Source organism: Galeopterus variegatus, unplaced genomic scaffold, assembly GCF_000696425.1.
Source record: "Galeopterus variegatus unplaced genomic scaffold, G_variegatus-3.0.2 Scaffold7425, whole genome shotgun sequence".
NCBI classification, from domain to species: Eukaryota; Metazoa; Chordata; class Mammalia; order Dermoptera; family Cynocephalidae; genus Galeopterus; species Galeopterus variegatus.
The window spans coordinates 89,129-103,817 of NW_007733536.1; the positions used below are offsets into that span (position 1 = coordinate 89,129).

Consider the following 14,689-nt stretch of genomic DNA (forward strand, 5'->3'; position numbering starts at 1 on the left):
AGCGCTGCCCTGCTCCCAGGCGGCGCACTGTAGCAGTGCGCCACCGGGCCGGCCCGGAAGTGATTTTTTTATATATATTAGTTTATAATCACAAAAGTAGGGACTCTTTTGGTGGCCTTATTCAGTATGCAGTTTAGGGGAAAAGTCAAGAGAGCTACTTCTCACTGTAGCCTTTAAAGTCAAGAGAGCTACTTTTCACTGTAGCCATAAGACGTTCCTGTCACCTTCAGGTGCCTTTGCCCAAAAAAGCCTGCATAAAGTGTAACTTCTAGGATAACAGTGTGTGCTGTTCAGTTTGTCAGAGTCAAGCTCAAAGGCAGCCTAAAGACCAGTTACCTTTGAGCAACTAGAGCTGGGAATACATTTCCAGTCTGAAAAACATGTGGTGTGACAACAGTCAACAGATTCCAAATTCTCTGCTCACTGGAGCATTTGTAGAGTAACCTATCATGGGAGATACAGGAAGCCTTCTCTGCATGTTTTTGGAAGCCAGAGCAGTGTCCAAAAGTGATGAATAGAGTTATATCCCGAGTTGGAGCCTGATGTGGTATAGGTAAAGTTCTAAAGTGAGAAGACTCAGCTGTGTTAATTCCAGCTTCACCTCCTGCTTTCGGACTTCAGACAAGTCATGAGACTTCTTGCTCCTCCATCCGTGAAAGGAGACCTCCGATTCTACCAGGTGGCTGTGAGGGTGACATGTGAAAGCATCTCCTATACAGTAGCTCATGGAGGAAACCTCTCTAGCAAAACCACTAGGTCAAGTCATGCACCCTTGGTGAAGCCCTGACCTAAATGCTGCCTCCTTTAAAATATACCATTCCAACACAAATACTTCAGTGCTATTTAAATAATTAGACCTATCATTTCCTGTGAATACTTTATTATTTTTATTTTTGGCCAGTATGGGGAACTGAACCCTTGTGTTACAAGGCCATGCTCTGACCAGCTGAGCTAACTGGCAGCCTCCTGTGGATGGTTTATTAATGAGTAATGATTCTAATACTAAAAAAAGGCCTAACTCATACAATAACTTAAATGTTTTGGGGATTACTGATTATAGTAGTCTGTACATATAAGACTTCAGCCTAGGGTGGTTTTATAATAACTGCTAGGATTTAATTGATATTTGAACAAAATGAAATTCATTATATTATAAAATACATTATTTCTTTTATGATCTATAAAGTACTTACCATTATGAATTTCCATGAATGTAGTGTTTAGTGAAGTTTTTTTCTTAACGTAAGATAATGCCAAATAACCAACTATTATTCTATCATTTATTTAGGAAAAAGTTTTACATATTAGGATAAAGTAGGAATAATCAAAACTAAAATTTAGTAATTTCCAACCACTCAATCCTGATCTAATAGGAGCCATGAGAACAGCCTCTAAAAAGAATTACACTTGAGTGCTATAAAAGGGAGAAAGGATCTCATCTGCATCACTTCACACTGATATGCCCCGGCCACGTCTGTTATCTCGTACTACAGTATCCCCAAGCATATGCACAAATGCCATTGGAAAGACTAGCACAAAAACCACGGCCTAAACTGCCATCTTCAAAGAAGACTGACATGCTGCTATCTGTATGTACATACAGATTAAAAGTGCTGCTGCTCAGAAACAGCACTTTAATTAAGGAAATGATCTCTACTGTATGTTTATAAATTGGCATAGTATTTTTATTTTAAATGTTTTTTAAAAAATGGAAACATCCACTTCATTGAGAGAATTGAACCCAGGTTAGAACATTTTTATGTAGCCAAATAATGACTTTCAGAATCCATGTATGCTGAGCTCACTGGCCCACAGGTCACGCACAGCACTGCTCACTATAGCATTAGAGCAAGCGAACAGTTTTCCCAGTCACTGTCAAGAAGTCGTCATCAGCCAAGGCACGTAGAGCTTCTTCAAACATATCTTTGGTAATTGCCTTTGGGGAAGAGAAGGAAAATAAGTATTTTCTATGTCCAACCCTCCTCTGACTGTTAGAGACACAATCACCTTAATGTTAAAGCACCACCCAGAGTCGTTTTCCCTTTTGGGTGGTTATACACATTCCTTAAGCTCTAAATTGGGGGTGGCAAACATTTTCTGTAAAGGGCCAGATGGTAAACACTGTGGGCTTGGTGTCTGTGCAATCCCATTTTAACTACTGAACTCTGTCCACACAGTGACGGTGCAGCTGTGGATAGTAATGTAAGGGCGTTATGAAAGCAGGCGAAGAGCTGGTTTACCCATGTAGTTCTTTTTAATGAACTCACCTTACTCACAAAAGGGTACCTGAATATTTCAACCCCCAAACAAGTTCATCCACACAGAAAAACTCTGAAAGGAGTATAACTAAATTTTAATTATGATTATTTCTTAATGGGCTTATGAATGATCTTACTGTTCTTCTTTATTCTTGTCTACATTTATTAGTTAAACAATGAAGAAAAACAAACAAAAAAGCAAGAAAAAAAACCCCCATAAGCAATATTAAGGAAAAAGAGAACTTAAACAAAAAATACATTTAAACACTTACTATGTCAGATTGTCTCCGAATGTCTTCAAAAAGTTGCTGGTATTTTAGAGCTGGTGTTTTGCCCTTAGATAAAATAAGTTTTTTCAGCGCTTCAGCTAATTCTTCTTTCCGTTTACGAGAGGTGGCACTCATTCCTGATTTACAAAATCAATAAAAATATTTCTGCTATTAGAGAGCGGAATGTCTCAAATTCCCATAAACATTCCTTTAGTAGCATCACCAAGAAAGGTAAAGGGTACAGTGGCTGAATGCCAAAATACATCCAAAAGCAAAGTCAGTTTTAAGTTCTCTGCTGTTTAAAAATGTCTGTAATCCAGTAGCTGCTACTTTCCAATGACACATAGTCTATGTAATCTGTACAGGATGCAGTCACTGTCTATTGAAATACTAACTACTACTTAGAAATGGGTTAACATGTGCATGTAGACAGCAGGGGAGAAGGGAGAATCCCCTTAAGATTACATACAAAATACTGTATGTATTAGTGTATATTTTATCAGAAGATTGGGGACAACTTTCATCAGATTCTCAAAGGAGTCTTGATCCAAAAAAAGGTTAGGAACTTCTGCTTCAAATGACTTAACCGTTAGCTTAAACTGAAATGTCAACTACTTCCATATTTAAATAATTCTCAACATAAATAACAAACCTGTAGTAAGAATAGATATGTCCACAATGCCAGTGCGGGGGTCAGTTGCAGACTGCTTCAGAGCCTCACGATGGAGGCGTTTGGCCTCTTCCACATCAATTGCTTCAACTTTGTTTGAAAATCGTACTTTAGCATGGGCTTCTGCTAAGCGAATTAACGATTCCAGCTGTCGAGGGTACGCAGAAACCATTCCTCGGCTACTGCCGATCTTCCTCATGTCTACATAAGCCTACTGCAGGTAGAAAAACAAAAGCAAAACCCCTTGGTGACAATAACCTAGATTCATGGTTTTTTTTTTGTTGTTGTTGTTTTGTTTTGTTTTTAAAGGGCAGCTGGCCAGGTACGGGGATCCAAACTCTTGTTGTGGTTGAACTTTGAACAGTTAGGGTTCCCTTAAATAAAGTGAACTGCCTGTCTGCCACATGGAGGTCCTAAAAGGGAATCAAAAAGTCAGACCTAGCCCTCGCCTCAGAGCTCATCAAGACTAACACAGACAGACCATAGAAATCCGGGGAGGACTTCAATGTCTAGTATGCAGTGATGGTTGGAAGTATTCTGACTGGGAGATCTCTGGGAACACTTCTTGGAGAAGGCAGTATCTGATGTAGCCTTGAGGAACAGAGCAGGGCATGATGTGGCAGATGGGGACACTGATATGTGGGGTGACGAGCTGGCTGTGGTTAGAGCAGAGAAAGATTTAGAGGGCCTGTCTGGAAAAGTGCTCAGGCACTAACCCCAATCTACACCCTTAGTTAGGGGCCCATTTGATGAGGGACGTAAAGGATTACTGTGGTAACATTATGAAGGTAAGTTGTGTTAATTCTTTATACAGATGGACATAATTTCATTCCTTCATGAACAACCCTCAAGAATACAATACAAAAGGAAAATTACATATCATCTGCAACTTTCATTTGAGCATTTTCAGGAGCTCAGTCAGGATGTAGAGCCCATCAAGGCACTGGGAATCTTCTTTAAATCACAATGCTCGAATAAATGTGCTATCATGCACTGCTGCCCATGTACAAGCACAGTGAAAAGTGAACCTTAAATACTTACCACTCATTTCGTTTTTTACAGAGATGACTTGTCCGGAGTTACAAAGTCACTAAGTAGCATCACCTGTATTTGAACTCAGGTCTTTTGATCTTAAATTCACTATGCTTACACGTTATTTAAATATAAAAAGTGTGTCTTTATATTTAATGGCACTATCTGCATAAATGAATTCTTTCCCCTTTTACAACATTTAGAAAAGTCAAATTTACAACACATGAGAAAACAGTAAATACAGAAAACGGTATGCTATTCTTAAAGTAATTAATGTTTTAGAGGGGATGACCAGCTGACTACATTAATGCTTTTGGCTACAGGCTCAGTAAAAGCTTTCTGCAGGCCTGGTTACCTCGATGAGAGCTTGGCTAGCCTCCTCGCTCAACCAAGGCGTGATGGCGCTGTGCGCATAGGCGATGTAGTCCTTCAGTACTGCCATGTCCAGGAACTCCTCCTCCACCTGCTCCTCGCTCTGGTAGTACAGTGCCACCAGGTGGTGGGCCAGACGCCTGTCATAGGCTTCATCCCGAGGGTCCAACATGAGGAAGATCAAATCAAACCTGAGAAAAGGGAGTAAAAACACTATTTTCCTGCTTGGGACACCAACATACCTACACACAAAACTAAGTACATAGGTGTGTACACAGTGAAGGTGTGCCTCACGAGGCCCCTGGGAGGACAGGCATCTTCCTTCCCATCAAGGAGGGGGCTTTGGGCTGATCCCACCCCTCAGGTCTTTCCAGGAGCCACGGGGCACCAAACAGCTGAGTCACAGAAGTACTTCCCTCAGGAAAATGTTATGTAATTTTGAGATGAAGATTTGAATGAAAACACATTCAATTGTTTTAGGAAAAAAAACTATCTGATAAACTCAAGTTATTAAAATCAAAACTCCATTTATGAAATAGACCAACACTGGCAGTGAGGCTGAGAAAAAGTGTGAATTATCTGGCTCTGCTTTAACAAATCTAATCTTTCAGAACCTTATCTACTGTACAAAGCTGTTCTCTACACTTTGTTGATTCTCCATAGTGGCTTTAAGATTGAGAGATAAGAGTTGTGAGAGATAGTCACCTGGAAAAGATGTCAAGGAGAAACATCTGAGTTGCTTCAAAAAACAAATGAATGTTAAGACACTACCTACAGTTGGGCAGAAAACACATAATAATCCTTGCTATGAAAACCCTTGACCAACCAAATTGGAAACATTTTGCATTACACTGAAGAGTTTATATTAGCAGTTGCTGAATCTTAGTATTTCCTTCTCAATCTCACCCTGAAAATTCTACAAATGAGCAAAATAAAATCATCTGTTTTATAAAAATGTTTTAATACCTTGATAATAACGTATGAGGGAGCTGGATGTTTTCGATGGTGGTTTTTTTAGGATTCCATTGAGACTCAATGGGATTTGCTGCTGCTAGGACAGAAGTGCGTGCGTTGAGCTGACAGATGATCCGGCCTATCAGAGAAAGCAGTGCAGTCAGGGCCCCTCCCTGACTGGAACAAGTTCACCAGATCTCCTAGTAAACCCACACGCTCTCTGCTATTTTTCTGTAGTCTGAGAGCCACATCACCTTTACAGACTTCAACAGTTCTACCTGGTCATGCCTGTTCTCAAATTCATGCCAAGGCCTGAATTTCGATGAATGTGTGCTACAACCATGTCCTTCTCCGAAAGCAAATCCCTTACATGAGCTTTAGGACAAACTCAAGTTCTGTGAATACCATATTAGTGGGTCAGTACACAAAAAAGTCAAGAGAGGATACCCTGTAGGAAGATGGAGATGAAGCTGAACTGACATGAAAAGTACTTACCAGTTTTCCCAAGTCAGAACCAGGGCAACACTGCATGGTTCCACATATTTATCTCAAGGATCCACACATTAAACGCGTCCGCACCCACACAGATGAGAATGTGCCTCACTTTAGCAATGGACAGCGTCTGTTGTTCCATGACCTCGTGCAACACAGATCTTGTACTTTCGCTCATCTTGTCGAACTCGTCGATGCAGCAGATGCCGTTGTCACTCAGGACCAGGGCCCCCGTCCCGCCTATCAGAGAAAGCAGTGCAGTCAGAGCCTCTTCTTGCTGTTGGCAGGAACAAGTTCACCAGATCTCCTACTAAACCCACATGCTCTCTGCTATTTTTCTGTAGTCTGAGAGCCGCATCACCTTTACAGACTTCAACAGTTCTACCTGGTCATGCCTGTTCTCAAATTCATGCCAAGGCCTGAATTTAGATGAATGTGTGCTACAACCATGTCCTTCTCCGAAAGCAAATCCCTTACATGAGCTTTAGGACAAACTCAAGTTCTGTGAATACCATATTAGTGGGTCAGTACACAAAAAAGTCAAGAGAGGATACCCTGTAGGAAGATGGAGATGAAGCTGAACTGACATGAAAAGTACTTACCAGTCAGAACCAGGGCAACACTGCATGGTTCCACAGATTTATCTCAAGGATCCACACATTAAACGCGTCCGCACCCACACAGATGAGAATGTGCCTCACTTTAGCAATGGACAGCGTCTGTTGTTCCATGACCTCGTGCAACACAGATCTTATACTTTTGTTCATCTTGTCGAACTCATCGATGCAGCAGATGCCGTTGTCACTCAGGACCAGGGCCCCCGTCTGCAGCACCAGCTGCCTCGTCTCAGGGTCTTTCATCACATATGCGGTGAGGCCAACTGCACTGGAGCCCTTCCCAGATGTGTACTGGCCCCTAGGAACCAGGTTGTACACATACTGCAGCAGCTGGGACTTGCTGGTGCCAGGGTCTCCACACAGCAGGATGTTGATCTCAGCACGAAACTTGCCCCTCCCCGTGTGACTAAAATCCTTCCTTGTTCCGCCAAAGAGCTGAAGCAAGATTCCCTAAATAGACAAACACACAAACACCTCTAACCATTCATTTACTGCAGAGTAACTGAGATTTAGTTTAAACTGCAGAGGAACTTTTCTACTCTACAAATAAGAAACTACAATTCAGAAATTGAAAGAAGGTATAAAAAAGCATGTGAAAGTGCTTCAGTCACTCCAAGTTACCACTGACCAGTTTGCACACACGCACACATCAGCATGCCAGAACGCTGACCACATACGTCCCTACCCTGACCCATGGGGCCTCTTCTTATGTTTGGAAATGTAAGTTTGGGGCAGAGATAAGGAAACAGCAACACTGCGATTGTCAAACAATGTCAAGTGAGGACGACAGCCTTTGCTTGGTCAGGCAGGCAATGACTCTCACCCTTTACAGTGGCCGGGATAGATGTTTACACCCTTTGATCCCAAAGAACCGTGAATTCCAACCCCAAGTCAAAAATCCATCGTTACCTTCTTTATATCTTCATGTTCATAAATGCTTGGAGCCAAGGCTGAAGCAAGCCTCTCATAAATATCTGGTTTTCTGGAAAGTTCCTTAAGTAACTCCACACGTTTCTCTGAAAAAAGTTTCTGTTCTGCTTCTTCACTGAGGCCATGCAGACGCTTTGCATCCGTTTTCTGATAGTGAATGACATCAATGTGGGTTTTGTAGACAGACTTCACATTGCTCACTCTTTGATTGACCCGGATAGGCACCGCGCGGTAGATGCCTGAGGGCAGAGGGCACAAACACAAGACATTCGTTAGCCTTCCGCATCTTCCCAAGGGCTCAGCAGCCGGTGCAGACCAAGTGCCTGCCCCTTCTGATTGAGTCGGGAGACGGCATCAGGAAAGGGTTTCTGTAAGCGGTGGATCTAAAAACATGTTTCCCTGTGGCCCGAGGCAGCTGTCTGAGTGTAACCACACCACATACAATTGTTCTGAGGGTGAAATGGAATTATGTTGCCTCTAACACAATGCCTGGCTTATGGTTGTGTTCAATAAATATTATTTTCCTTTCCCTAAGCTGAGTGTACAGAATCTGCTTAGCACTTATTTTATTGCAACAAAATGCTAAAATCCCACGCCAAAAACTTGGAAAGAAAAGAAATTCTAAAAGCTCAAATCTTGCAAAAACCACTCAATTTATTTCCTAGGCAGTCTACTGTGTCAAAGGTGAAGGAAAAATTACTATTTTCTATTAAGAGAAGGGGTTTCTGGGTGAGGGGCTGCTCCAGGCCAATTCTGTTTCCTGATGCTTTCTGAGGAAAACATCCAAACTCTCTCTCACGGCTTTCACAACATGATGGTACAGACCAGATTTTATTGGAACAAAATGCTAAAATCCCACGCCAAAAACTTGGAAAGAAAAGAAATTCTAAAAGCTCAAATCTTGCAAAAACCACTCAATTTATTTCCGAGGCAGTCTACTGTGTCAAAGGTGAAGGAAAAATTACTATTTTCAATTAAGAGAAGGGGTTTCTGGGTGAGGGGCTGCTCCAGGCCAATTCTGTTTCCTGATGCTTTCTGAGGAAAACATTCAAACTCTCTCTCATGGCTTTCACAACATGATGGTACAGACCACTGTCATTTCCTTTATTTAACAGGTCAATATAATTCTTATTTGAAATATAAAAGCCAGTTTATATGTTACATCTTAGAATACATACTAAGATAGACTAGAGATGGATGAGTATGTTCATGACGTTTAAAATGGTTTAGTTATTTTCCTTTATAGTACCTGCCACGATCGTCACATAACACTTATTTTACATCTACACAGCATTTCCCACAGCCCCTTTGCCCAAATACTTCCACATATATCACATTAACTCCACGTTGCAGTTGAGGAAATTAAAATATTGGATTAAATAATTTTTCAAAGGTTTCAGAGCAGTTGGGTGGCAGTACTGAGATTGCACACACATATCATTCACTAAAGACTACACATTCTTACTAATTTTCAACTACTATGCGTACTTTTACAACTTAATGGGCTGGCCTTTAGCTCAGTTTGTTAGAGCATGGTGCTGATAACACCAAGGTCCAGGGTTCAACTCCTGTACTGGCAAGCCACCACAAAACAAAACAAAACAACATGACTGAAGATTGCTGGTGACAACTGCTGGACTTCTCACTGGGTAAGAAATAGGGTAAGTCCTGATTTACTGAAGAGCAGAAGGACTGTGGCCCCAGGCCCCGCCCATGAGCCAGGCACTCCAGGACTCAAACCCACATGGCCATCAAACATCCCCTGAGAAACCAAAGCCTACGTGTTATCCTCAGGTGCTGCTGTGGAAAGAGTACTCACTCGTCTGGCAGGACTAGAGAAGGATCTGGATCCTGGTGCTGTGATCTACCGCAGCACTTGCACTACAGCTACCTACATGTCTCTGAATCTCAGCTTCTGAGCATGTGAACAAGATCCCCTGACCCGTTCTCTAAAATGAACAAATGTTAACCCTTAGCTATACATTTGGGAAGTAGAAAATTATTTAAACACCAGAGCTGGCCAATGATACTTCCCTGAGTTGCTGGTGCAGCTCACATCTTACCAACACCAGCTTTGTTGGAGGCTGCGTTCGCATGACCACAATACTGTCCATTCCAGATACACACACAGCTCTGGGACACTGAGATAGCAAAAGGCAAGTGATCACAAATTCCAAAATCCAACTTTGGGAAGAACTGAAAGATTTCATACTGTTGGGCCACAGTACTAAGCTAAAAAGGTGGGAAAAAAGGGATATACCGATAGTCTCAAAGACAACTGGAGGCAGAACTAACCCCATTCCAATGAATTCATGACTGAGTCAAAAAGTACGACAGACATCCTATCCTGTTAGTACAAACCTCCCTTCTTACCTGTAACATTCACTCTGTCCCCAGGCTGAACTTTGTCAACAAGATCGTTGTGAGCAAAAAGGATGACAGTGTGAGGTGTCTGCCCTGCAGGCATATCTTCAGGAGACTCTTGAAGCTTGATCTGAAGGAAGGGTGGCAAACAGAAAGCTTAGGACACAAAGAAAGCATGATGCAGACAAAAACTGTGTGTCCTTATACTGTTCAGAGACAACTGCTTTTAATAAACAAACATATATCTTTTAAAGATTTAACATTCCCGTCTTGGGGATGGGGATGATTTAAGTGATTCCTGTTTTAGGCCAGCCTATCTCTTTGTCTACACTTCTAATCACTTCTTTAGAAGATACTTCTAGTAGATTTCCTGGGAGGACACATTTTTAAGGTTCACCATTTAGGCACTTCTGTGGCCCTCACAAATACTTGCCTGTGTATTTGTCTACATCCATTCATTTAAGAGATATCTGCTAAGCATCAGCCCCATGCCACACCCTGTTCTAGGTGTTGGGGACTTACAGTGATAAAGCTCCCTCCCTCATAGAGTGGAGGGGGACAATCAATACACAGACAAGTGAGCATGTAACAGATCTGACAGTGACAAACGCAGTGAACAGAAACAGAACAGGGTAAACAGTCCAAGGACCACAGGCGGTGGGAGTGGAGGAGAGGCTTGTCATAAAGCAAGGTTAGGAAAAGCCTCTAAAACCAGGTAACCTCTGAGCAAGGTCTAAGGATGTTAGGGGTTTTATTCTAAGCCAGTTTGGGAGTCTTTGAAGGATTCTGAGAAAACTAGGCTGTAAGCCCCCGTGAAGCAGGGCCTCTGCCTTTGTATCTCCAGCTCTCAACACTGCTTAACATGCCATTAAACATTAAAGAAATTGCTTGAACATTGTAACAAAATAAAAATAACTTAACGAGTCCTTGTCCTTGTGCAACTTTCACCTCGTTACAATCATAGTAAATAAACGATTTTCTGCCTTTCACCCACTTATTCCTATGTCATTTTAATAGCTTTATCTTAAAATTTTCAGGATTAGAGAGGTATTCCTAGAAAATAAAATTTGTGAAACTCTAGAAAATTTCTCCATCTATTCTTTACCAATGGAACAATTGCAAAATGACACAATTTAACCAGATAATTCTGATCTCCAATGTTTTAAAAAAATTATATAATCTTAAATATTTCCCATAAAAGCAACTCAAGTTAAATTTGATTTAATAAATCAAAGAGTAGGCTAATTTGATCTCTTAACTTATAAATGACCTGACACTTTTAAGATGTTTGCAGTGGAAAAATGTATTTTTTCTCTTATGAAGTATTTAGGTCATGAAAATGTGGAATATACAATCCTGAGCTGTTGTTCACTGGCCACATGGCAGGGATGCTATGACCCGAGGCTGAGGCTTCCTGTGCTCTGCACACTCCAGCCCACAGCCCACAAACAAAACCTGCAACCATCAGAAGCTGCTGAGTGCCACTTAGGAAGCAAAGTCGAGGGCCTCAGAGTGACAAGGTAAGTTTGGTTTTTTGAGGATTCAGACACAGGCAAGACAAATGCCAGGTGGCGCATACCATCTGCTTGTCAGAGAAGAGGGAGCGGTTGTGGATGAGTGCCATGCTGTGGGCGGTGTGGCAGCGCAAGCAGGCAGAAGGCTCGGCAATGCGGCCACGGTCTATCTCCACCCTGGCCGTGTGGGCGCACACTTGGCACTGGAAGAAGGCCTCCTGCATCTCAGGGATCAGCTGGGATGTCCTGATCACCATGCCACTGATGGTAATGAGCTGGTCGATGTCTGCGTAGGGAGACAGAGGTCAGCTTGCCCACCAGCCACTCCCACAGCCCAGCCAGGTCTGGGTCTGTTGGGGCACAGAGGTGCCAGGAGGGTGGGGGTCATGGGCACAAACAGCTCGATGGGCCCCTCAGGTCTGGCCTGGGATCCGTTCCTGTGTCCAGTCTGCCTTCCTCTTCACCCCAGCAGACCTGTGGCCTTTCTGTCCGGGAGGCCTCCCACCACCCCTTTCCCATGCCTGGCATCGGGTCAGGAGCTTGACACTTGTGCCTGTCGTGCCCCACACCTCCTACCTCACTCACCGCACCATGGGAGTCCTGTTGCCTCATGCAAAAAGCTTGTGCTCTATCTAGAGCCAGCCAGCCTGGACTGAGTGTGTGTGATCTTGGGGACACCTTTAGCATATCTGTGACTCATGTATAGCACCTGCCTCAAGCTGCTGAGGACAGAATGAGTTAGTTATCCATTGAGCCTAACAAGACACTGCCCGGCAGAGTTAAGGCATTCAACACCTTAGTTGATCTGCACTATCAAAAGAGAAGCACTTACAGTCAACTTTCACTCTTGCTCCTGCTTCCTTTACCATTTGGACCTCTCCCAACAGACTTTTACCCTTTTCACAACAGACTTTTACCATTTGAAGGTCATACTACTTCCAAGTAGTTTCCACTCTTGGTTGCAAATGAGCTACCGTATTCTGGCGGTCAACAAAAAGCAGCCTGTGGTTAGCCCTTTGCGGGCCTCGGAGACTGTCCCATCATGCCAGCACCTACTGCTGATTTAAATTCTGAAGAATTTGATCCTGTCTTCCCTCCACCTACTTAGAAAGCTTCCTTGCTTCTCTTCTTGCTAATCTTTCTTTCACTTTAAAATGCAATTTGATAGCTTTTGAAATCAGTTACCTATCAATCCCTTGATTTCTAAAATGATGAAAATCTCCAGTGTCACCCGGCAATTCTTCCCATAACAATGCCCTGCCTCTCAAAATTTAAACACATCCCTCTAACCCAAACAGCTCTCTACCTTCGCCAGCATGCCCACAGAACTCCCCATCAGAGATAATGTCAGGAGTCAAATTTATAAGAGAAAAAAAATACACTTCTTTAGTAAGTAGTGAAGTCAAACACTTACTCATGTCTATTGGCTATGTCTTCTCTTCTCACTGAAACTTTTTTGTCTCTTAAGCACATTTATCTACAGAGGTATTTACTAATTTTCAACAGCGTTTATACTGCAATCTTCACACATGGCAAATCTCAGGTTTGTCCTGTATTTTTACTCCCACGGCCACTGTCCAGGTTAGGACCCTGCTGCCCCACGTTTGAGCTACTATCAACAGCTACTAACTGAATTAAATATACCGTGCGCTTTAGAACCACTGTGAACTTCAAGAGGTGCACAATCATCCTCCTCAAGAACTATCAATGGCTCCTTATTAACTCTGGAATAAAAATTCAGACTCTCTAAGTTGGTGTTCACAGTTCTTCACGACCGAGGCTTTCCACTCCACTCAAACATCACCTCCCACACTCCCTGATGCAGCCCGCCCGTCGCTTAGCATCCATACGTCACTCTGCTTCCTTTTCTCCTGTATTCCTTCTTTCTGTCATCTAGAACAAATTCCTTTATGTTGCTTTCCAAATCCTAACTGTAACCCAAATTTCTCTTTCACTATGAACTTTCCCCACATAGGCTTAGCACTCTGCTCCTCTCCCTGGGCTGAGACATCTCCTGCCCTGTTCTTCTGCCTCATCTTTTATCTACTTCCCAAACTACATTTCTTTCTTAAGCTTAACAGCAGGGATCATATTTTGTATTTGTTTTCTACAGTAACTCTTTTAAGGAAATGCTTACTAATAAAATAACTATAGACTTATTATACTGGGGAAAGTTCACCTTAAGGTAGACAATTGTCAATAGTCACATCTCTTATATCGGAAATCTCAATTAAGTTAAAAAGGTATAGTGGGTTCATAAGTCCACAGAATAACTGAATCTGTGTGTCAATTTATAGTTTATTGACACCACTACCACCACCAATTATTTTAAAGTTCTTTAATAAAATAAGGTTTTGCTTATTTTCACATGTAAACACATTACCTTCTGGATTCAGGTTTCTCATATTCCTAGTCTTCAATGCGTTGAATGGTCTTACTTGAATCTGATGTTCTAAGATTGAGTCAGGATAACGGTCAAAGAAGATCTCATTGACAGCCATGTCAAAAGTTGGTATTACTTCCTATCAAAACAAATGCAAAGACACCAAGTTATTCTTATATTCCTACCTCAGAGTTAAATATAATAAAGCACTTTATATTAACAAAAAATAAAAACAAAAAAACATGGCATAACCCTAAAGAACTACCCTGTAGAATCATGCACATTACTGTTTCCAGAATGTAGGTACACTGAATTACCCTTCCTCTGCATATTTTCATGTAGGTTAAGTGTGATAACATACATGAAAAAGCCTTAACATAACTGGCATATTTTATGCTTTCAATTAGGAGGGGAAATAATTTTGAGCTCATACTTTCATGTCTTATTTTTCCACCATAATGAAATGGTAGCAAGATAGATTAAACCATACTTATTTTATTCAAATTTGTTAACATATCATTACCATTTTATAGAAGACAAAAGAGCTTTTAGGAGGCTAAGGAACTTGACTACGTTATGCAGCTAGTAACCATCAAAGCCAAGATTGAAAACTGAGTCCATTTGCCCCAAGCCTCTGCCCAGAGTCAACGTAGCTAAATTAATAAAGACTGATGTTTGATATAATAAATTAAATAAATAAACCAATAAAGACTGACCTTAGGTCTAGGAGAAAAAGACCACAGTACAGCTAATATATTCTGTTAAAGATGGCAGAAAGTATATAATGCATTTATAAAACATTTCTACTTAAGATAAACAACTTCATGAAACTCA

At 41.7% G+C, this 14,689-nt stretch overlaps 1 protein-coding gene and 1 pseudogene across 1 annotated transcript in view; both read right to left on the bottom strand.

Annotated features, from left to right (window-relative positions):
• Window positions 1-6,153, bottom strand: part of LOC103607440 — a 10,711-nt pseudogene extending 4,558 nt beyond the window's left edge.
• The window catches only part of LOC103607443 (DNA replication licensing factor MCM4), a 16,032-nt gene continuing 2,609 nt past the window's right edge, over window positions 1,267-14,689 (bottom strand). Inside the window, exons 7-16 of the mRNA XM_008591949.1 lie at window positions 13,856-13,994; window positions 11,538-11,758; window positions 9,968-10,088; window positions 7,574-7,833; window positions 6,749-7,114; window positions 5,568-5,728; window positions 4,585-4,792; window positions 3,180-3,408; window positions 2,531-2,664; window positions 1,267-1,936 (exon numbers count right to left, since the gene is read on the bottom strand). Coding sequence (XP_008590171.1) covers window positions 1,844-1,936; window positions 2,531-2,664; window positions 3,180-3,408; window positions 4,585-4,792; window positions 5,568-5,728; window positions 6,749-7,114; window positions 7,574-7,833; window positions 9,968-10,088; window positions 11,538-11,758; window positions 13,856-13,994 — 1,932 coding nt within the window. The 3' untranslated portion in view covers window positions 1,267-1,843. The remainder of the gene's footprint in view (window positions 1,937-2,530; window positions 2,665-3,179; window positions 3,409-4,584; window positions 4,793-5,567; window positions 5,729-6,748; window positions 7,115-7,573; window positions 7,834-9,967; window positions 10,089-11,537; window positions 11,759-13,855; window positions 13,995-14,689) is intronic.